Here is a 23380-nt window from a genome sequence, read left to right on the forward strand (position 1 = left end):
TGTTCAGATCAGGAGAAATATGCTCTAACGTTCATAGACGTTACGGGCTGGGGTCATCTTCTGCTCTGCACAACGTCTCCTTGTTAAGCTGAATCCCTCTTCTGACAAAAAAAAATTCTGCAGAAAAAAACACAACATGTTTTTCTGCCTAAAAAAAGCTGCAAAATGGGTATTTTGGGCGCGTTTGCACGGAGCTGGGCACGGCTGTGTCGGGAACGCGCGCTGCTGAGTGGCCAACAGCTCCATCTCCTGTCTGAGCTCCAGGCAGCAGCTCTGGGGATGGCTGGCAATGCATGTGCTCCCAAACTGTCGCCAAACACAGCCCCCCAGACAGCTTTCAGGTGTCAAGAGTAGCGATTTGAGAGCAAATTGCATGCAAATGCCCTGACCTCTCCTGCAGTGTTTTGCATTGGGTTGCAGGAGGTTTGAAGCACGTCTCCATTTATTGCATGCTTCTGAAAGAGAGAAACCAAGAAAAAGGTGGGGCTGCATTGGAGCTGCAGCATCTCTGAGTTCAGGATGCAAATCAGAGAGGTGAGTGAAGAATGGTTGCAGAGTGGTCTGTCCATTCAGCCATAGCATGGATGCAAAACACGGGCAGGAAGTTGCAAATCTGGGGCTCATCACTCATTTTAAATAAGAACAATGGGGAAATAAAACAAGAACTAACACCTGCAGGAGGGTGAGAGCGAGGCAGCCCATGTTTTTAAGGGGAAGCCCCAATATTTTGTTCCGTTCTCCTTTGCTATCAGCTGCTGTGGCTCAACTGCGTTTTTTGGAGTTGTTCGACCACCCAAGAGAAGGAGCAGAGAAAATGTAGAGCCCAGAGCTGAAATAATCCCTCTTTTCCGTGCACGTCAGAGAGGATTTTCCCTTCTGGGAAGAACTGGATGAAAAGCAAACCTGAAACATCTGCAGAAGGCAAACCCTGGAACTCCAGAGCCCAGGGACAGGGCACCACACAGCTGTCTGTGTTCTGGGCAGCTGAAGGCTGTAGCAGATTCGGTCATACTGAGGCTGGACAGATGGAGCAGGTGGGGTCTCTCCCTGCACAGTATTGTCATCACTGGTGCCACCCTTGCTGCAACATCCCTTAGCAGTACAGGGCTACACCCAATGCTAAATACAACAGAGCTGGTGTGAAGCTCCCCATAACAAGAGCAAATTTGCAGCCCAATACAGGATGCCCTGATATTGCAAACCGGAGCAAGAGGCTGTCTCCAAACCAAACTTTAATGCAAGTTGGAGGGGTCCATTTTGGAGCCCCATGTCCCCAGCTGAGTCCCAGTGCTCTTTGGGGAAAGGAACATCTTTTCATAACATCTTTCCTGATTTTGCCACACCATGCAAAACCAGGACAAGCACCGAGGCTGATGGGGTCAATCCACCTGTGTCTGCACAACGTGTGGGTAGAAATACTGCTGGGCTTGATTTCTTCATGTGCTCGATGGGTTTGCAGGATCCCAAGGTTGCCAAGAGCACGGTGAGGGCTGCTGGCAGAGGGTCCGAAGGAATCGAGATGGCAGCAGAGCATCTCCCCCCTCCCTGATCCACATCCCACCTCCCAGCTGCTGTGCACCTCCAAGCACCCATGGTTTCATCTTGGAGGGTGCTGTGCCCCCTCCCCCCTTCAACTCTCAGCGTTACATCCCATGGTTGACCCAGCAGATGGCATTTGCCAGCAGTAGAGTGGGGACAATGCTACCGCACGGTCCCCTGGGGGCTCGGCTGGGGGGTCCCCTCTTGGCCCCCAGCTCCGGCCAAGCTGCAGCATGGAACCCCCCAGCTGGTGGGGGCTGCCGTTGGGCTGGGGGGCCGTGACCAAGGCGGGAGGGCCGCGGGCGCCCCAGGAGCCCCATCCCATACCCTGCGGCAGCACCGGCTGCGATGGCGCTCGCCATCTTGGAGCCTCGGCCTGCGGTGTTGGCTCCACGGGAGATGGACCGAAAGCCCCCACGGAGCCCTCCTCCTCCTCCGCCGCCTCCTCCTCCTCGTCCCCCAGCTCTTCCTCCAGCTCCACGTCGGCCTCCAGCAGTGTTGCTGAACAGGGCGAGCAGCAGCATGGCCACCCAACACCAGGCGTCACGGGGCCGCATCCCGAGAAACCTGCAAGGAATGGTTGTGGTGGCCTGAGATTGGGTTGGAAGAGTTGTTAAAGATCACAGAGCCATGGAACCGCAGAACGGTTGAGTTGGAAAGGATCTCACAGCGCCACCATCTCCCCCCCTGCCGTGGCCTGGCTGCCTCCCACCGGCTCAGGTTGCCAAGGGCCCATCCATGGCCTTGGGCATCTCCAGGGATGGGGCATCCGCAGCTCTGTGGGCAGCAGTGCCGGAGCGCCATCCTCATGGCGAAGAATTTCTTCCTAACATCCAACTAAATCATCCCCTCTTTCAGTTTAAAAATATTCCCCTTTGTCCTGTCACTATCAGAGCTTGTTTAAGTTGGTTTCATATTGTTTATAAGCTCCCTTTATGTACTGGAAGATTGCAGTGAGGTCCTTCCCAGAGCTTTCTCTTACCCTCAATCACCCAAGCTCCCTATCTTCATAGGAGAGGTTCTCTCTATATATATTATATATACAGTATATTTAATGTTATATATTTAACGTTAATTTGTTCAGTTGATGAGATGCTGGAAAAGGTTGCCCAGAAAGGCAGTGATATCCATTCCCCAGAGGTGTAGATGGCCAGGCAGGATGGGACCCTGGGCAGCCTGATCTGGAACCGGATGATCCTGGGGGCCCCTTCCAACCCAAGCCATTCTGTGATTCTATGATTTCATGTATTTGATCCATTCGATACATTCAAAGAATCATCAACTGGTTTAGGTTGGAACGGATCCTTCAAGATCATCCAGTCCAACTACCCCACCATGGACAGGAACACACAGTGTATCTCATGGAATCATAGAATGGCTTAAGTTGGAAGGAACTGAAAAGATCACCGAGTTCCAACCCCCCTGCCATGGGCAGGATTGCCAGCCACTACATCAGGCAGATCAGGGCCCCATCCAACCTGGCCTTGGACACCTCCATATATGTGATATATTGAATCTATTCTTTAACTCACTACTCAATCCGTTTACCACATTAGGTATACACACGGGATCAGCACTGCTATTGAGTTGCAAACTTCCATAGTGCCAACTTGCGATGTCAATGCTCCCAAGTATCCCAGCAAAGTCGCAGTTCGGCTTCTGCACCCCAGTGAAAAGCAGCAGTGAGGACCCACCCTGTGCCCCCCCGTTAGCCCTTGTGGCTGAGCAAATAGATTGATTGTGCTGAAGCTGCTGAGCCATCGCTGAGCTGTGTTGACAAAAGCCTTTTGAAAAGGCAGAGCCTGTGGCCCCGATTGAGTGAAAGCCAATGGAGCATCCCTGCATCAGCATTTCCCCCAATAGAAGGTGCCAGGCGTGATTCCCCCCTCCAAGTCTGACACACAAGAGGCAGTGCAAATGCAGAGCTTCCTAAAAAAAGGACTTACTTAAATTAGCCACCTTCAGCACTGTTAGAGGACCTGTATCTCCAAGTAGTGTAGCATCAACATTATTTTTTTTTTTGCTTAAAGTTAGGCACAAGTCTCTGTTCCAGATGTTTTCAGATGTGGAAATGCACTCGAAAAGAAAACAAACGAAGGCTTCCTTTTCCCTTCCTTTTTCCATCCCATTATCCCTGCAGCATCCGCACTTACAGATCACATTGCAGGTAATACAGCAGTGCACACCTCTCTGCGTTGCTCTTCCCACCCCGACCCCCAGATTTGCAAACCTGCAGATCCTCCAGCTCCACCCCTGCCATTTCTCACCCCTGTCTGCTGTGCCATCCAGCACTGCACTGCTCTTACCTTGCAGCCGCAGCCGCGCTGCCTGTGCCTCCTCCCGCCTGCACGCACAGAGCTCAGCTCACACTGGGATTTTCCCAGCTGATAAAGCATCTCTGGTCAGAGCCAACGTCACACATTCCCCTCCTCTACAGGGAGGGATAAATTGTTTTCAATGGGATGGGCAACACGGGATGGTGGCTTCCAGAGAGCTCGGCCTCTGGGAGGCGAAAAAACAAAAGGCATCAGGTTGAAAATTTCAGTGGGTTTAAACAAGACTGAGCAAGACACAAGCCTCCCTTCAGAGGTGAAATTTACACTCTGGAAGAGAATCAGAGAATCATTAAGGTTGGAAAAGACCTCCAAGATCACTAAGTCTAACAACCCATCTCCACCATGCCCATAGAATCATAGGATCATTAAGGTTGGAAACGGCCTCTAAGATCACCAAGTCCAACCAGTGACCCTTTCCTTCCATCCCCGTAGAATTACTGAAGCTGGAAAAGACCTCCAAGGTCACCAGTTCCATCTGTTGACCCATCCCCACCATGCCCACAGAATCAGAGAATCATTAAGGTTGTAAAAGATCTCCCAGGTCACCAAGTCCAACCACTGACCCACCCCCACTATGCCCAAAAAACTACTTCCACAAAGTGCTTTATTCTGAACAAAACCAGCTCTAACTCATGTGCTTCCATACTGTATTAATTTGCTACATATTTTGGTTTTCTTGTTAATAAACAAAGCAATGCCACAATCGTCCTCCAAACACATAAAACACTTTTGACACCGGACAATACTTCCCGTAACACGTGTTAAAAGTGTAAAAGGTACCATTAACCAAAAGGAATGTTAACAAAGATACACTGCAAAATACTCAAGAATGGGAGAAGTCAGAGTTTTAGTTCACATCGAGGTATTAAATAGATATTGCTGGTTTCGCGTGGAGGGAGGGAGGCTTTTGCCTGGCAAAATAAACCTCGTTCTGTCTCAATCCCCTCACACAGAAGGAGAAACATTACCCAGACTCAGTTTCAACTCACAGACATGCAAAAATCCCCCCAGAAAATGAGATGAGGAGAGTTCAGAGTCCTTGTGCCGCTCCATTTTCCTTACAGCGATCTCTCAGGGCAGCTCAGCACCATCGTTGCTCCGGTGAGCAGTATTTGGCATTTGGCTACCAGAGAGCTTTGACATCGTGTGTGTGGTGGTTCTTTTAAATCCCACAGTATAATTAGTGCAAATTAAGAACAGGGAGAGGAGGGTTAAACAACCAGATGTGGGTTTAAGGGAGAAATGCGCTGGAACTCTTCTACTGTAAGTCCAACATTCAATCTTGTTTTGCTTTCCATGGCGAAAGTGGAAGAAAGCAACTCTCAGAAGTCCTTTGGGGTTGTACAAAAGCTTCCCATCACCTGTGAATTATTGCAAGACAAATGTGTTTTTTTTCCCAATATATATCTTTCTTTTCTAAGAGGAATCATTTGTGCTGTTTGGCTTCCTCCAGGCACTGTATGGGAGAACTGCACCAAACTGAGCCTGGGTTATTGCTGCTGAGCACTTGCAGCCCTTCTCATGCCCATCTGCAGCAGCTTTGCCCTGCTCCTTAATCTCCTTTTATCTTTTTTTGCAAGGATTTGAGTTTTGTGCCACTGGGAGAGCCCTGCACGTGGCTCTCTGCATCCAGCAAGGAGCAGAACAAGCATTTGCAGAAGAAGAGCCCTCCGAGGATGCTGCAAAGAAGCTGCCAAGTCCTGTGCATGGGACGGGGCTACCTGAGTGTGCCAGCATCACAGGGGCTTGCATTTTTGGGGGTGACATCAGGGCATGGCAATAGCTACATTCTGCCCTGTGCAGAAGGACGGGTTGGCTCCTGGTTGATGCTCCCCAAGAGATGGGAATGTAGGGTTTGGAGCAGGATGGCTTTCATGCAAGCTTCTTGCAATGAGAGCTGCATTCACAGCCTTGCTGGACCTTCAGAAATCTCCTCCAGCCTCTGTTCAATCATCAGCCGGAGGATGGAATACCTGGAAAGGCAAAGGGAAAAGCTGAGCTGAGAAAGAGTGGCTTCAGGAGACCAGCATGTGCTGCTCTGTGGATGGAGTCATGGCATTATGCAGGGCTGGCTTCCCGAAACCATCCTTTTTTTTCAGTATGTCAAAAGTTCAGTTTCCCACCAGTAATATAGAACACTGATTTGTTTTCAAGCTTTATCCTTTTTAAATTGGAAGAATAAAATTGCTTTTTAATCATTTTTATATATAGAAAAACCCATGAATGTCAGAGTTTTGGAGGGACTGGAGCACCTCACTTCCTTTTTGAGAGCTCTTCAAAGCAAATGGAGCTGAGAGTCCCGATGCTTCCAAGTTCCCTGCTGCATCTGCTTAAGCAGAGGTCAGAGATGCTGAGGCTGGGAGCCCAGACCTCCTGATGGGACGTGCACAGACTGCAGCCAAACTCTGCCCCAGGGGAGCACACTGCTGGGAGCTGACGCTGCACCGCGAGCCTGGCATTACTGCAGACATTGGCTCCAGTGCAGCATTTCTGCAGCAGCAGCAAGCTGCTCTTTTCATCCACATTGCTAAGAAGGCTCTGGATAATGCAAAAAGCAACAGCTTGTGCATGCATTAGGGATGCTGCCTGCCTTGCAAATCAGTCCCTGGCCCCCAGCTGAGCCCCCCAGCAGTGCCCATTAAGCTCAGCACCTCCCCTGTGCAGGGCACACTGTGCATACTTGCGCATCAGCTTCTTCACTTCGCGGTCCTCCTCCTCCTCCAGCTTCTGGATGAAGCTCCTGAGGACGGGCATTTCGAATTTGATGTACTGTGCCACCTGCAGGGCAGAGACATGGAGGGAAATCTCCACTCTGTCATCCCAAACTTGGATCCTTCAAGTTTCAAGGGAGAGACGCACGCACGCACACTTCCCAACTGTGCACACAAATGCACACAAAAGTGCCTCGTCTGTGCTCTGACTCAGGAACAAAGCCACACCAGGGGTGCAAAGGAGCCAGCAGATGGCACAGCAGAGCTGATTCCCATGAGCGGCTCTTTCCCAACTGGGACAAAAAGGAAATCGTTTGTGCCAAAGGATGCGGAGCTGAGAGATCCGGGAGACAGGAGGCAGATGGAGCACGGCAGATGCAAAAAGCAGGGAGCTCTGCATCCTCTGCAGGCAGGAACCCACAGCTCCATCACGTGCTCTCAGCCTGGCCCAGCCTGGATGCACACCCAGGGACTGCAATTTCTGCAAAACCCCTTTTTGGCGGTGCTCACCCACATTTTCCAGCCCATGCAACCACTGGGGACACTGAGAGGCAAAAAGCTTCCCCCAGGGCAGAACTCACATCATAGGTGACCTCCTCCACCTGGTCCTTCTCCATCAGGAAGACCTTGGAGACCTGCTCACAGGGGCCCTGCAGGACGCGGGCGATCAGCGGGTAATCGGTGGCCCTCAGCTTCTGCTTCTCTGCAACACCAAAAGTGCTGTTTTTACAGCAGCAAGGCCACCAACGGGCCCAGCTGCCCCCTCCTGCAGCCTCACCTCCGCTGGTGTGCACGATGTAGAGCGCGAACTCCTCCGCCGAGTTCTCAATCTGAGCACAGACACCAAGAAGCGTCGTGGTTGGATTCGGGATTTTTCAAACAAACAAGCAGAAAATCCCATTGTTTTGCTCTCCCATTATATCTCATATCCATGGAACCCGAGCTCCCCATGATACCCAGTGCAAGGATCTCCCCCACTTGCCTTGAACTTGTTGAGCAGCAGCTTGAGCACCTGCGGGGTCGTCATTGTGCTGTTTATCCGCACGTTGGTGATGGAGCCGTACGCCGGCGTGAACACGGATGTCTGCAGGGCACAGGATGCGTGTCACCCTATGAGTGAAAACCAAAACCCCATCCACGGTGCCAGCAACAGATCACTGGGTCTCACCTTGTGGTTGTAGAAGTGCCCGTTGATGGAGAAGCGGTGGCGGCGGATGCGGCGCTGCTCGCTGGGGGTTCGGGAGCTGCCCCGGCGCCGCACGCCCACATCGCTCCGTGTGCGCAGCAGCTGGGGGGGATCTTCTGGCTGCAGCCTCGTGGTGCCTGGAAAAGCCACGATGGGGCTGAGGAGAGACAGGCAGGCAAACAGACAGAGGGACAACTCCCTGCGCAAGTTGGGCAGAAATCACTTCTTTGCTCTGCTTTGGGTCAACAGTAAGCAACAGGGTCAGCAAATAACCAACGAGGTCAACCAACAATCAGTGGGGCCACCAAGAACCAACAAAGTCCACCAACAATAACCAATGGGGCCAACAATAACCAACAGGGTCAACCAACAACCAGCGGGGTCAACCAGCAACCACCAATGGAGTCAATCAGTAATAACCAATAGATTCAACCAGTAACCAATAGGATCAACCAATAACTGATGGTTCAACTGATAATCAGCTGATAAGCAGAGGGGTCCTAGATGGAATTGTCACGACACACATTGCAAGGTAAAACAGCCATAAAAGGTGGACAAATCTCCCACGGGATTTACTCTCCCCCATCTCCCAAATGAAGCTGTTAATTCACAGTCATTGCATCCATCCATGCCACCACCTGGATAACACTCTGCCTCCTGGGGACTCGAGCACCTTCCTCGCTCCTCCATAATTTAACTTTTTTTTCCTCTCCCTTAATGAGAGCAAGAAAATGAGGCCAGAGCTTCAGATCTCGGCATGAAGACTGGCCCACGTCCAGATTATTATAAACTCACCCTTCATCCATTTTTAATGAACCCCTCCAGCTCAAGCTGGTGTTTTAATTCAAAGCATGTCTGTGCCGAGACAGTCTCCTGTGTGTGCTGTTCCAGATGCACACCAGTGACTAAGCACTCACGAAGAGCTGTGCATGCACATTATGCTCTGATTTTGCAGGATTCTGGAGAAAAGCACAATAAAGATTTCTTTCTGTGAGTCACATCATATGCCTAAAGCAGTGGCAGGCAATGCATAGCGGATATCGCCCCGCAATCTGTAACAGGTCTCCAGGGCAATAAAAACAAAAGAGTCGTGCACAGGCAGAGCAAAATGAGGAAGGGGAAGCAGGAGGAGGACTTTTGCAGATCTGGAAGCATTGCAAGGGCTCTGCTCCTCGCTGGTCGGGAAGCGGATGAGCAGTAAAGCTCAGAGCTGAAAGCATTATCTGGCTCTTATCTGTCTCCAGGATGCCTGGAGCACTACAAAAAAAAACTAGCAAGGAACATGTGCAAAACGCCCTGACGAGTGGCAAAATGCATAACGTGGTTTTATGGTGTCCCATTTGTTGCAAAAACGGAGAGCAAAGTTGGTGAGCAGGTGGTGGGACTCAGCCCCGGGGGGGTTAAGGAAGCCGCAGGGCAGGCAGCGCTCTGCAGGGAGGAACAGCCCTCAAGTCTGACCTCAGGGCACACAGCAACGCCGTGGGGAGGGTAAAAACTTTGCAGAAATGTTGACTTCCCCATGGTAACAGCACTGCACAGCGGCGCTCATTATTCCTCCGTCAAAGCGGAGCTGCTGGGAAGGGGAAGCAGCAACATCCTTTTCCCGGCGCTCCCACGAGGCCTTTGGCTCCATCCCCCTGTTGCTTTCCATCCTCCTCTCCCACACCTGCACCAAGGGCATTCCCCAGAGCAAACTCTTCAGGAGGCTTTTGGTCAGTGCGATTCAATAGCAGCACTTTGGCAATGGTTTAAGAGAGGGGGGACACCGATTTATACCAAAAGCAAAACGCCAGCTTTTGAGTTTTGCAAATAAAACTGGAGCGTAAGGAAGGCAGCACAGACAAACCCAACTCATTCTCACCTGCGTTACTGCTGGCACCCTCTGCCTTCACTGTGGCATCCACATCTGTCACCTGGATGTCTGGCAAGGTGCTGGGCTTCAGCACAGACCTTGTAAAATAAAAAAATGGGGAAAAAAACAACATGATTTTTTTGCCTCAGGGCCTCACATTGTGATTTTGGACCCACAAGCCCATCCCCCACTGGAGAGCAGGATTTTCCTCCTGGTTTGTGGTTTAACCCTGTCCATCTCACACCTCTGCACCCCAACGTGCCCGCAGCTGAGCGCACCCAATTGCATGAGGCTGATGGTCTGAGCAGGATGGACCCTGCAGTGCAGCCACCCCCTTCTTACAGATCTACACGTTGCAAACCTCCTGCACGGTCTCTAAAACGCCCAGATCAAGCATTTATTTTTCCATTTGCAAATATCTAAGAGACGAGCAAAAAGCACTGCAGTGCAACCCATGGGGACACCGCTCTTGCTCACTTCATAGGCTCCCACAGGTGCTCATAAAACCAAAGAAAACTCTAAAACTGTCCTGGAGAAACTGCTTGCACACAGATTAAAATTCAGTGTAAAACTCGGTGTGCATTCAAGTGAAAAATGAGACTTTTTGGAGGAGCTTCTTGGGGTCTTCACAAAAGGAGTCTTTGCAGAGTGAAAACAAGAGATCTCACTTTGCCCCTCTGCACGTTGCACACTGGGGAAAAAAGGAGATTTTCTGCACAGAGCAGTGAGTGAATGCACCGTGGACTCACTGGTGAGTGCAGCTATCTGGCTATGGAGGCAAAGAGCTAATATTTACAGCCCTGGGGCCTCACCTTCATTAGGAGAAACGATTTATTACAATTGTTACCGCATGACCAAACCCTGACGCCAATGACTTAATTGGGATTGCTCCTGCTGGGGGGCTGCATACCACGGCTTGGGGCATTGCTGCACTCACCCGTGTGCCCCCAGGTTGCACCCAGAGTGCCAGGAGGAGGAGGAGGGCGGAGGGCGGATGCGCTGGTTGTCATCCTGCATCTGCAGGCGGATGGGTCGCCGAAGGCCCCATGAGATGTTCAGCAGCCCCTCAACAATCAGCTCACCTTCCTCCTGCAAAGAGCAGAGCGATGGGCACGGCCCCCCAGAGTCCCACAAAAACACCGAATGTGGAGGAGCAGCAGGAAAAGGGGTGGGAGGAGGGTTGGGAAGTGGAGGAGCTGATGGTGGTGTGAAGGACAGCGGTAGGCTGGATGCTAGCAGGGGTCAAGCATAGAATAACATCATTAAGGTTGGAAAAGACCTCCAAGATCACATCAAGTTCAACCACCAACCCACCCCCACCATCGCACACGTGGAATCAGTGAGGCTGGAGAAGACCACCAAGATCCCCAAGCCCAACCCATCCCACCATGCCCACTGACCATGTCCCCAAATGCCACATCTCCACAGTTCTCAAACACCTCCGGGGATGGTGACTCCACCACCTCCCTGGGCAGAGAGGACGGAGCTCCTTCCATTGCTTCCCAGAGCCAGGATCAGAGGCGCTGGCCGCAGACTGGAGCACAGGAGATTCCCCTGACCAGGAGCACTGCTGTTCTGCACAGTGCCAGATGTTGTGGTGGCTCCTCTTTGGAGATCCCTGAACCCGCTTAGACATACGTGGTCCTGGGCACCAGTTCTGGTGGTCCTGTTGGATCAGGATGGGACCAGAGGGACTCAGAGGTCCCTGCCAACCTCAGCCATGCTTCTGTGGGAGAGTTATGGGGTCGGGGGTTCAGCTGCCCCCATATTTGATCAGCGAATATCAATGAACTTTGCTAACAGGCATTTTTAGGACCTTGCAAATCTGAATCAAATCTGAATCACCATTTCTCCATTGAGTGCCTTCTGACGGAGAGAAGCCTGCCTGGTGCCCACCCTGGTTCCTCACCTCCCGGTGCCGCAGCTGCAAATTCTGCCCTTCATAGTAGATGTTGTATGTCTTCAAGTGCAACAGCAGCTCATTTCTGCAAGAAAATGGGAGAGGTGCTGAGAAGAAGAGGGGAAAAGCGAGTATAAAGGCTTCATTTGGGAAAATGTGGGTCTTTTGCTGCCTCCAGATCTCCATTACTGGGGACGTTTGCTGTGGGTTCAACCAGGTGTCCCTCCAGCCATTGGCAACTGTGGTTTTGGGGACAACCGTGCCATTCTCCAGCCTTGTAAAAAGCAGTAAAGAAGCCCACGGGCCCTTGGTGGAGTCAGTCACAAGGCTGAAAAAGCAAAATTTAGGAGTGTTGAAGCCCTTGGGTCATGCTGGAGTCACAAGTTATCACAAGTTTATCAGTTTGGCTCATGGCACCAAACCCTGACCTCGTGTTCAAATTAAAAGACTGAGCCCGACTCTGGCTGCAAATGTATAATAATGATAGTGATGATGGTAACAGTAAAGACAAGGCGTCCCAGCACAGCTCTGAATCACTGGGAAGCAACAAATGACAGCATAAAGCAGTCACTAATTCAGCTGAACTCAGTGGTGCTCAGCATTACTGGATCAGTGACAAGATAATTACAGGATCTGAGGTTGTCACAGAACTGTAGGGCTTGGAAGGGACCTCTAGAGATCATCAAGTCCAGGAGAGAAATATTGCACATAGGCTTGATCACCTCCAAAGCAGTACCTGAAGCTCAGCAATTGGCTTGCTTCCGTACCACAGAGCAGTTACTGGGCTAGAGTAGGTTGTATTTTTTTTTTTCCCAGCAAAAAGTATTTCAGCAGAAATTCTGAATGCTGTTCAAACTGCTGTTCACGTTCCTAAGAAAGCAATTCAAAATCCCCTCAAAAACCCCTTTGAATGCTGCCGGCTCGTTAAGAGGAAGTGGCCATTCTTTGTCCCAGAAGGGCAAAGAAATGGAGTCTCCAAAAGAAATACCAAATAAATGGAGAGGTTCCGAATCCAGTGGTGCTGAGAAGGCGAAGCCAACCCAGTGCAAACAGCCACTCGGGTGGGCGGCTCTCCCTCAAAGTCCAACACCCCACACATCTGGGGACGCCAGCCAGCAGCTGTGTGCATCTTTGGGCGTCACAGCTCCGCAGTGCCTCTTACTTGGAGATGAATTTGTCCTTCCCACAGGGGACCAGGTACTCGCAGCTGCCGTACTCCATCCTCAGGCTCCTCTTTCATCAGAACTGAATGGCAGAGAGACAAAAGGCGTTACTGCCTCTGCGCTATCGCATCCCAATGGCAAGGGGAAACAAAACCGGGTTGGGTTTGGGAGAAGCCCCCGGGGAAAATTAAGGCTGCTCCTCCAGCCGAAGCCGCGGGCGGGGAAGCAGGAGGAGAAATCAGATAAGGGAGAACCGTTGTAAACCCGCTGAAAATTTAATACTGGCGGAGATACGCTTACTGCAACATTTGCATTTAGAGCAGCCTCCATCCATGGGCTACAGGGCCAGCCAAGACGAGGTGGAAATAAGTGGGATTTGCTCCTTTTTTTTTTCCCATTTATTTTACAGTTCTTTTAGGAAGCTGTGGATGGATCCAGCTCAATGCCTGTTCGTGCTGTCCCAAAATGAGGCAGTGTGCATGACAGCTGGGCTCACACTACAACCACTGCATTGGTTTCTTGCTTTTTTTCCCCCCTTTTTTTTTTTTTTTAAATGCAACACCCACTGAATTTTTGCATTCCCTCCAGTGCCAAAATATTCCATCACACTCATGCAAACCCTCAGGAACTGCGCCTGCAGCCCAACCTTTGAAGTGGTTTGGCCTTAAAACACGAGGATGTTTTCCGGAAGCTGCAGACCGGAATCAAATGAGAACTTGGGTGAAACCTTTGGGGTCACCCATTTGCTTGGAGCACTTTGCAAAACCAGAACTGGAGAGAAGCTGAACTGCAGCTTCAGGGCAGTTTTAGGCTATGAGGGGTGGCTTTTTGGGTCTTGCTTTTTTCCCACGTATTTGCAAAGATCCTTTTTCTGAGGTCCCCTCACACAGAAAGAGAAAATAAGGCAAAAAAAACCACTTGATGCACAAATTGCAGTTTTCTCCACTTCCCACGCTGCCCAGAGCTTCGCAGTCCCTTCACACTCCAAAGCTCCAAGAAACAAAACTTGAACTGCAAAAGCAAAACTCCAAACCCACAGCGATGCGCAGAGGGATGGGTGATTCAAGCAAGGCCACGGGACAAAACCTGTGTCAGAGGAAACCAAAGACCCGAGGGCAGCAGCAATCCTTATCCCAAGCTCACAGCAAACAAACCACGCAACGGAAAACACTCGTGGTCCAATGGAGGGAAGCATTTGCAAAAGCAAAGCAGAAAGCAGAAGAGAAAGCTGCCCTGCAAAGATTGCATCTTGCAGCGGAAAAGCTGACGAAGCCACGCGCTTCCTGAAGAGCAGCACTGCAGCCCCACATCAGCACAAGGCCTTTACCCCATCCACGTGGTTCATCACAGCAAGAAAACGGGGAAAAAAAATAATGACCCTCCATGTGCATGGAGAATTACATAGGAAAAGGGAATGCTGACGGTGCTGGGATAAATCCTGGCACAGCATTGCATGGCACCAGAATTTGGGTTAAGCCAAAGCATTGGCAGCTGCAGCACGTGGAGCAGAGTCAGTGCTTTGCTCATTCAATCCAGATGATGGAAGTAACCATTAAGGGAGGATAACATTGCTTGGGTCATGCAGAAACATCACCAGCAATACCAAAGCGGCCAAAACAAACCCCAAACCCTTCGCAATGAGCGCAGAGTGACACAAAGGGCTGAAGCCCAACCCCTCACTTCCTCACATGGGGCAAAATCATGGCAAAATAAATGAATAAATCAAAAAGCACCCATTTTGAGGCAGAAGGGGAGCCCCCAAAAGCGTTTTTTTCTCCCCCTGAATGCTTGCAGGGTGGAGCTGGATTTCCTGTTTACCGCCCCACAGCGCTGCCACCTTCGCCTCCGTCATCACATCCCCTTCCGAGCAGCCAGGAATGGGGCAGTTCTTCCTTTTTTGGGTCTCAAGAGCATCAGGCTGAGCAAAGAGTGGGCATCTGACAGAGATCCCCAAACTGCAACCCTACGGATTTTTTGCTGTAGCTTCGGTAAACCTGAAGTGCTGGAAAGGACCCCAGTAGAACAGCAGGGAATCTGCGTGTTGTCCATTCGGTTGCCCAACCTCTGCAGTTGGCATGGCCGGATTTTCCAGGCACCCCCAAGCTCCAGCTTCCCAGTTTTGATGCATTTCCTTCATGTCTGCCATAGACTGAGGACTCAGCAGCCTGGGGGCTGTATCGATGCTTTAAATTAACCAAAGCAATGCTCCTGCCCCAGCGCTCTCTGCCTACAAATAGGACCCATCAGCCGCTGCCACCACTGCGTCCGATCCCAAAAGTAATCCCTCCTAGAAACACCATTCCTAAGGTCCTTTCCCTGACCCCCAGAGTAGATCCCCATCTACTAATCCACAGAGGGCAACCAAGCAGCTGCTGCTGCAGAGCTCCTGAGGAGCTACCCAGCAAAAAAAAAAAAAAAAAAAAAAAAAAAAGGAGGGAAAAAAAGAGAAAAATATCCAAATATGACATTTTCAGTGTGAGAAAAGGGATGCAGCCGTTCTGCAATCAGAAGTGCATTTTGGGTGACACTTTCTTGCTGCTTTCAGGGTGGAGAGCTTTCCCATCACACAGTGAGGGATTGTGGGAATATCCCAACCCTGTGCTGCTCCTCCTGCCCTGATTCTGCCCAGGGCAGCACAGCATCAGAGCATCCATCGATCCCAATGCAGAAGCAAAGCAACATCTGCAGGCGACAATTATCCCCTTTAGGCACTGGGAGAGGCAATGCTCGGCGATGGGCTCCGGCTGCACATCCTCACCCACTGCAAGCAGATCCCAGCAGCACTCCGATGATGGTTCCCACCAGCTCCGGTCCAAATGTTGGTTTCAAGCAGGGATTTCTCCCGAGCTAAGCGTGAAGGTGCGGCGGTCCCATTGTTTTCCAGCTCTGCTATTGTTCAGCTCCGTCCTGTCAAAGGGGAGAGGAGGGAGCGGTGAGCGGTGCAGAGCTGGCGGTGGTTGGGCGGATGGCACAGGGCTGAGCGAGCGGACCCTCCGCTTGAGCTCACTCCCCCCGTGCAGAGCCATCGGCCGTCAGCTCCATGGGGGCTGCAGGGAATGGGGCTGGCTCGGGTACGGGGGAACCGGAGGGAAGGGTTAAGGGTCGCGTGCAGGGCTGGGACCCCGCAGATGGGTGCTCGCAGCTCCCTGCTAACGCAGCCAGCTCCACGAGTGAGGGCGAAGGCAGCGATGAGGAGGTGACACCGACGGCAGGGCGGGGGGCTGTAAAGCCAGCCTCCGCCTCGGGGACGGGGATGAGGACACAGATGGGGAAAGGCAGAGGGATGGGGATAAGAACGCGGCCACCCCGTCCGTCCCGCACTCACCGCCCCGCACCGCGCTGCTCCGCGCCGCGCCCGCTGTCCGCGTGGGGCCGCCCCCGGTGGGGCGGAGCGGGGCGGAGCGGGGCGGGGAGCGCGGCCAGGGCTGCGGGGAGGGAGGAGAGGAAGGGAGCCTGAGCTTCCTCGAGTCTCGCACCGCATCCCTGCGAACCCAGCGGTTCCCTCGGCTGGGTGATGCCCGGCTCCGGCAGATGGGGGTGCGCAGGAGGGGGGACCCAGGGGACGTCCCAGCTGTGGGAGTATGATCACAAATGAAGTCTGGCTTGTGCACCTGGGTGTCCCAAAGGTGCCCCATCCCAGGAACCAGGACTGTATTCCAAAAGGCGCTCCATCACAAGCACGAGGGCTGCATCCCAAAGGTTATTTCATCCAAAGTATCAGGACTGGGTTTCCAGTACCAGATAATGGCATGGCAATGCCAGAGGATGCCCCATCCCAGGGACTAAGGCTGCATTCCCAAAACATGCCCTACCCCAGATGGTAGGACTGCAATTCCAAAGGATGTCCCAACCCAAGCACTAGGACTGGGTTTCCCATCGCAAGCACCGTGGCTGAATTCCCAAAACATGCCCTATGCCAAGCAGCAGGCCTGCAATCCCAGCCACCCAGGTTGGAAATACTCTCACCATCAGCTCCAATTTTGTACAGAACACGCTGGGGATACTTTGTGGCCTTCACCACATAGGCTAAACTCATGCCTTGAAATACCCCAAACCCTGTGATATTCAGAACCAGATCCACGCACGCTCCACACTGCCGTTCTGCCTTTGGGATGGTGTTATAGGGCCAGCAAACAGCCATGGGGGAGGGCTGGGGGGGGCACGGAGGCACTCAGTATTCTGTCGGAGCAGCAGAGCCTTTGTCTGCTCCTGACCTTTCCCACTGCTTTGTGGCTTCCCTGGCTTTTTTTTTTTTTTTTTTTTTTTTTTTTTTTAAAGGAATTTAAATAGAAACAGCCCACACTGGGGGAAAAAAAATAAATAAAAAGGCAGGAACAAAGGAATCATCTAAACAGCTGCTTTAGCAAAACAAGCAGCTCTTCACAACTGCAGATTGTAATCAGTGTGTGTGTGTAAAATATGAGGAGTTCAGGAGGAGCCATCTGGCGTGGGGAAACACTGACATGGCAAAAGGAGGAGGGAAGGGGGGCAGCAAGGGGGGATTATTGGTATTCCAGCAGCATCTTTGGGGCTGGTGGAGCTGAGAGGCCCTTTGTGGCTGCATGGCAGAGCGGAGCAGAGCTGCCGTGCTGTAAAGCCCTGAAGTAGGGGCTTATCCCTAAAGCAAGCAGAGCAAAAAACAAGAGAAAATTAAAAGGAGAGATGCACCCACAGCAGTGAAACACAATGGGAACCAAACCCACGTGGGAAAAACGGTAAGACCCCAAATTCTGCCCCACTGCAGTCCTACAGGGAAAGGATGCTCTGAAGCTGAAGTTTCCCCGAGCTGCTTTTCTGTGCAGCGAGTGTGAGATGAGCCTTCTACATCTTTGCACTGGGGGGATTTGCTTCTGCTCCCATATGGAGTCTGGGTGCGAGTTATTCAGACCCCAGTGGAAGGCACCCAAACTCTCTCAAGTTCCCCTATTTCCCCCCAGACTCAGCACATCCAAACAACATCCAAACTCACTTTCGCACCCTGGCTGCTCTCCAGCATTTCAGCTTGAAGGCCCCCGAGCGAGTCGTCCAGAAATACCCATCAATGCAGTGCATGGGGCTCTCGTTGGCCCAGCAGCGCCTGCTGGCTGCTCGGCAGCCTCCAGGAACCAGACGGGAAGGGATGCTCTCGTTTAAGGTTCAGCTGACGGCTAACGGGGATTTCTTTGCTGTGTGGTCACTGCCCTCATTGCAGGATGGGCCCAATGTCTCATTCTGAAAATTCCTCTAAGAATCTGCCCAGCACAAAGCCACTCGTTCTGGGATGCTGAATCTGTATTCAGGCAGTGCACAAGTAGGAAACTCGGCGATTTCCAGAGCTCTGACCTCGTCGGACAAAGGCTTAATTGGGATTAAATCAGAATGGTTCTCATTGCTGCTCATAGACACAAACCCACCCAGCTCCCACTGCTGACTGGGGTGGCTCTTTGCCATTCCTCTTCCCATCTGTTGCCCGGTGGCCACGCAGCTTTCAGGCTGTGGGCTAAGCCTAAATGAAGGGAGGTATTTGGGTGCCTTAATTAAAATTAACTCAAAATCAACAGCAGCTCAGACACCCCGAGAGCTGGCAGAAGACTGAAGGTGCTGTGTGCCCACACGTATCATTCCAGCCAACAGCAGCACTCAGTTGGGGCCCGAGAGGCTACAGAGCGCCCAGTTGAGGCAAGCGCCCAACCCTAAGGCTTAATTTCAATCAGGAGACCAGCAATTAGCTTTGCTGCATGGATGCTGCCTAGAGAGGCATCGGTGTCAACTCTGTGAGGGTTCCACTGCTCCTTGGCTGCCTGAACGGTTCTGTCACGACACACAAACTGCAAATGCTGTCACTTCCAGCACACCAAGATCTGGGCTGATCAAAGTCTTCACGATAAGAGCTCTGCATCAGGGAGCACCTGCAGCTGTGCTGCTGGAAAAGCACTTGCTGTGATGAGACAGAGGTCTTGGCATCATCTGGATTCCCCACCGGTTCTCCTTTTGGGAGGTGTGAGAAGCAAGTAGAACAGCACTGCGCCCAGTTGCGTCTATGCCCGTGTTTATTTATACTGAACAGCTTTAAAAATACAGAATAAAATAGCTTTATCTACTATTATTCACAACATCTGGTCCAAATATTACATTTTTAAATATTTGTTTAATGAAGCCATGTTAGAAAAAAATACGAAATTAAAAAAAACAACTCCATAAAAGAATTACACATCTCAGAACAACAAAAAAAGGGGGAAAGGAGGGAAAAAGGAAGAAAAACCCTCTTGCTTAACAAAGAAGTTTTACAGCCAAAGTCAGTCACAAAAAATCGTGAGAAAGAAAGAAAGATTTATCCCCACTGCCTAAGAACAGTCAATAGTTTGTTACGCCCAAGGTTGTCATAAAGAGACAAAGTACAAGAATTTGGACTGGCAGCAGGATGGCTGACCTGGAAAGATGTAAAAAATGCCAGATAACACACGAGGCAATTCTAAATCTCTCTGATATCAATACGTATGGATGACAACGCACAGTCACAGTCGAATCAGAACTATACAGGAATAGCTGGGATGTTTCTAAGCACAGATCCCCAGTGCAGCCCAGCACTCAGCCGGATGGACTCGTGGGCAGAAGCCGAACACTGGCAAACTTGTGGCCTCCTCCAATACTGTAATGACCTGTTGTAGCTGCAGAAACGTGAGAGCATTGCGTGTCTGCCATCCCCTGCCCCAAGAAGGCCGTCGGCCTCGGCAAGGAACGGTACAAAGCCCCAAGTGGGGCAGGTGGGGGAAAAGGGAGACGTGAGCCGCGTACTCAGGCAGGTTTCGGTTGAAGAAGGCCACATCAGAGGAACACTGTGGGTTGTGCTGGTCTGTCACATGCACCGATACGCCGATACACAAGTCACGTTAAGCACAGGTTGTATCAGATGGCGCGAACATCCAACGGCTAACCGAAGCCACTGGAAGCTGGCTGCTATAAACCACGTGTGCCTGCAGGGCTGCCTGTCCACACGTGAACACCTTCTGCCACGGACACACGACTGGTATCAACAGCACCGAGGATTTCAGTTTGCAAGAGCCAATTCTGCACCGGAGTACTGAGATCTCAGTAGGGAGATGAACAAAGAAACCCTTCAGTTTTTGTAGGAACATAAGGATGGGTAAATAAAGTATACACAACTACTATAGATTCGTCAATGAAGAAATTCTACCATCACATGACATTGTCATGACAATCATACCACTCCCTCCCAGGAAAACTGCAGTCATTATCCTGAGTGGAAATGTTATTCTTAATATATGGAAATAAAATACTGCAATATTCATGTACAAACCAAGTTGTCATATTTCAAGTCAGTATTAAAAGGCATAAAGCAAATTCTGGGTTTAAAGGTTGAACTTTCTGAGCGAGGCAACCGCTCACGTCCCGCCAGCACATTCCAATATGACAACATCAGCCAGCCACAGCCGAGCTCGCCATGACACCTACATTTCTGTAATTTGCACACACTTGCTTTAGGAAAACGTGTTTCGCCATGTTAGCAACAATCCTTAATTTAACCTTAACAAAATACAAGAGCGATTACAAAAGCCCGAGGTTGTGTCCTTTTGCACACGTTTTAAGCCATCTCTGATATGACAAAGTGATACTTCTACCATGAATATTTGCCCTTCCACCTCAACGCTTGGTCAAAATGTCTCACTGCCTCTTTGCTCGTCCACCAGCTGTTGTCTGCTGCAGGCAGCTTTGCTCAGCACTGCGCTTTGAAGGCAGGCAGCCACAGACTCGGACCAGCACAGTGCGTGCAGCCTCACGTGTCAGCCATTCCCAGCCGCCCTCGCACTCCGAGCCCAGATGGAAACGGTGAACAGAGGATTCAAGTGCTGTTCAAACCAGCAGCAACTGCTGCACTGCAGCTCAACCCGCGCTCCTCCAGGTGAGGGCATTTCACACCAGCCACACTGAGACTCAAATGTAGAAAAGTGGACGAGGGAGGAATATTTAGGGTCCACGACTGCCTGCCACTTGCACAAAAACGGGGGCAATTTCAGTGCTTCCCTCACAAAGGAAAGTAAGCATTGCATCGCACTGCATCTTCGAGTGGCACCCTGGGACTGCTCCAGGGGCATCAGGAGAAAGGGGAGCTCCTCTTCCCAAGGCAAGTTGCCTGTCAGCGCTGTTCTTTGCTTGCCTCAAAGCTCTACAGAGATGCATGCTGCAATACAAAGATTCAAGGTGCAGCAGCTGCATCAGAACCTTCCCCGCACATCCAGGGAAACATCACCAACACCATCATCACCTTTTGCTACACGTTACATTACACATGCTTCAGCAGATCTCCACTGCAGAACTGAGGCTCACCTCTCATCGTTCGTGTCTGTAGTAAGATTGACAGTGTCATTACGCACAATACAGATCTGGTTACAAAAATGACTGCTAACTACAACTATTTATCTTAGTGTTAACTGAGTTAAGTGGCTAGAAAAGCAAAGCATGCCAGCTAAATGCTACTGCACTTCTCAGCCAGTCCACAGAATCAGCATGGGAGAAACAAAAGCTGAGAAAGAATTAAATCCAAGTTGGATAGAGTCATCTGGATTCACCTCTTTGGATAGGCCTGGCCCGTGCCACTGCAGAGGGGTGGTTCTGCCCCAGGAAGAAGGAAAAAATCCTTGGATTCATTGCCTTAATTTAACCCACATGTCACAAATCACCTTGGTAGTTCTTGCTGACATGCTCAAGTGAAGACAGTGCAGCACACAAAAAGCTTCACTCCATCCAAAGGTGAGAGAAGATCACTATTGCTCACCGCCTTCTCTTCAATGTTAAGCATTCATATCCAGGGGGAAGTTGAGCAAAGCCTCAGGACACAGCAATCACTGCTGTGCTCAGCTCCCAGGAGCTTCAGCATTTAAGAGGTGGCAGTGCACTGAATACCAAACCTTTGCCTCTTTCAACATTTTTATGACAGTCAACTTTGGCATTTTATGTGACAATGACCACCACACACAGCTGGATTTTCCCTTCTTTCCTTGCCCATTCATTTTAACTCCTCCACCTCCCTCATACATCTTTGGTTGCACGTGAAGTTGGGAAATTTGGAAGCTCTGAGCCACTAGTTACAAGTCCCCACATTCAAATCTATTTGTAAGTGGATGTGAAAATCTAATGTCTCGCTACCTGTAGAGGAGAATCTCAAATGACAAAAATGACTTAGTTTTGAAGGCAAACCAACCTTGTCTATGACACAGTAACTCTTCTGACTAGCTTTCAAGATAGACCGACTGACACAAAGACTGCAAACTACTGAGAGTTCCCTGAAGCAGGAACAAACACATGCTTTGTTATGGAAAAAAAAACCAGAATTATTTTACGTTTCTGGAAACAGCCATGACATGCTGAAAAAGGATGTCCATGGAACCATTCCAATCCTACGCTACTCAGTACTGATCCATAAAGCTCTTTCCTTGCCCTCCCCACCCCAACCCATCCATGCTTCAATAACCAATAACAAATTCACGTGGAAGTAGACTCAGAAAGCAGAGTTCCTGCGCTCCTGTCCAGTAGTCAAACCTCGATAAATATACCAGTGAATTACAGGATCTACTGTTACGTCTCTCCAGGAACACAAAACGCAAGCACTGTAGAGCATACTGGCCTTGAAATTACATTACACTACATTTCCCTGATGATCTCCACAGCTTAAAAATGCTTTTGGGGCCACACCGAAGTCTAAAACTAACTTGCAATAGTAAGAACATTAAACATGAATGAAACTTTTAATTATGAATGCATGATGAGCATCAACACTCACACAACATCAGAGCTGAGACTATTCCAGGAAAAAAAAATATCTGAATGGTGCCCTGGTTGGACCCAATACCCGTTAAACCATCCAGTGGATGAGGACATCAAATGTAGTGTCTCTGCCATTCAAGATCACTTCTGCAGAAGCAGCGAGCTTTTACAGTAATCCCACAAAGAGGTAAAAAAAGAGGCAATGCACCAGAAGCCAGTCACAGGCAGCACTGGATCTCAACATCCAAACAAGAAATGCACAGATGCACACCAGTGAAAGCTGGTTGCCTTCTGATCACGTGCACACAGGTGTGAATCCCTCTGAACCACTTCTGCAGCCTTCTTGTTTAGGAAACATCCAGCTGCATCCATTCATTGCCCTGTCAGAACTGCTATCAGGCTCCACCTGAAAGTTAAGACTCCCATCTCTACAAAAGTCAAGCTACACACATCCCTCTAGAGAAGACCTACTCCTGGACAGCAGTTGGGTGGTTAGAAAGCCAGGCAGAAAATGGAGAAATTCAAAAATGCAAACTGATACGACATGAGTGATTCTTTCTCAAGCAAGAAGCCAACAGAAGTCATTCAGAGTTTTCACAGGCAGAGTTCTTATGGAAACTTCTGTCTTAAGGCTGGACATCTGACTGAACCATCAAGCCATCGGAAAAACAGTCTTGGGATTTGCCAGTTTAAACTAAGTCTGGTTTCCAGGGATCTGAAACTATGGAATGTGCAAAACAGTGGTCAGAAACAAAACAGACGTGATTAGGCATAATTACAATTATTACTTTTTCCTTTTCACAGGATTCAGATTTTCTGGCATGACTAACATTGCCAGCAATGAGCGAGCCAAAAATGCCAGCATAAATGACTTAAATAAAACCACCATAAAAAGTAACATTCTCAACAGCACCTACATACTTCAGGAACC

The 23380-nt window shown here is 50.3% G+C and overlaps 1 protein-coding gene across 1 annotated transcript; it reads right to left on the reverse strand.

Annotated features, from left to right (window-relative positions):
- Positions 1-5778: 5778 nt before the first annotated feature.
- RASSF2 (Ras association domain family member 2) lies at positions 5779-12745 on the reverse strand (the record flags this gene model as incomplete). The annotated part of the gene is made up of 10 exons (XM_079547426.1): positions 5779-5848; positions 6556-6653; positions 7168-7289; positions 7365-7416; positions 7569-7670; positions 7755-7909; positions 9634-9722; positions 10562-10713; positions 11534-11609; positions 12687-12745. The coding sequence occupies 10 exons, from the start codon at positions 12743-12745 to the stop codon at positions 5779-5781; spliced, it is 975 nt and encodes a 324-aa protein (XP_079403552.1).
- Positions 12746-23380: the final 10635 nt, after the last annotated feature.

The sequence above is a fragment of the Tetrao urogallus genome (genome assembly GCF_951394365.1).
Source record: "Tetrao urogallus genome assembly, chromosome: 27".
Classification (NCBI taxonomy): domain Eukaryota; kingdom Metazoa; phylum Chordata; class Aves; order Galliformes; family Phasianidae; genus Tetrao; species Tetrao urogallus.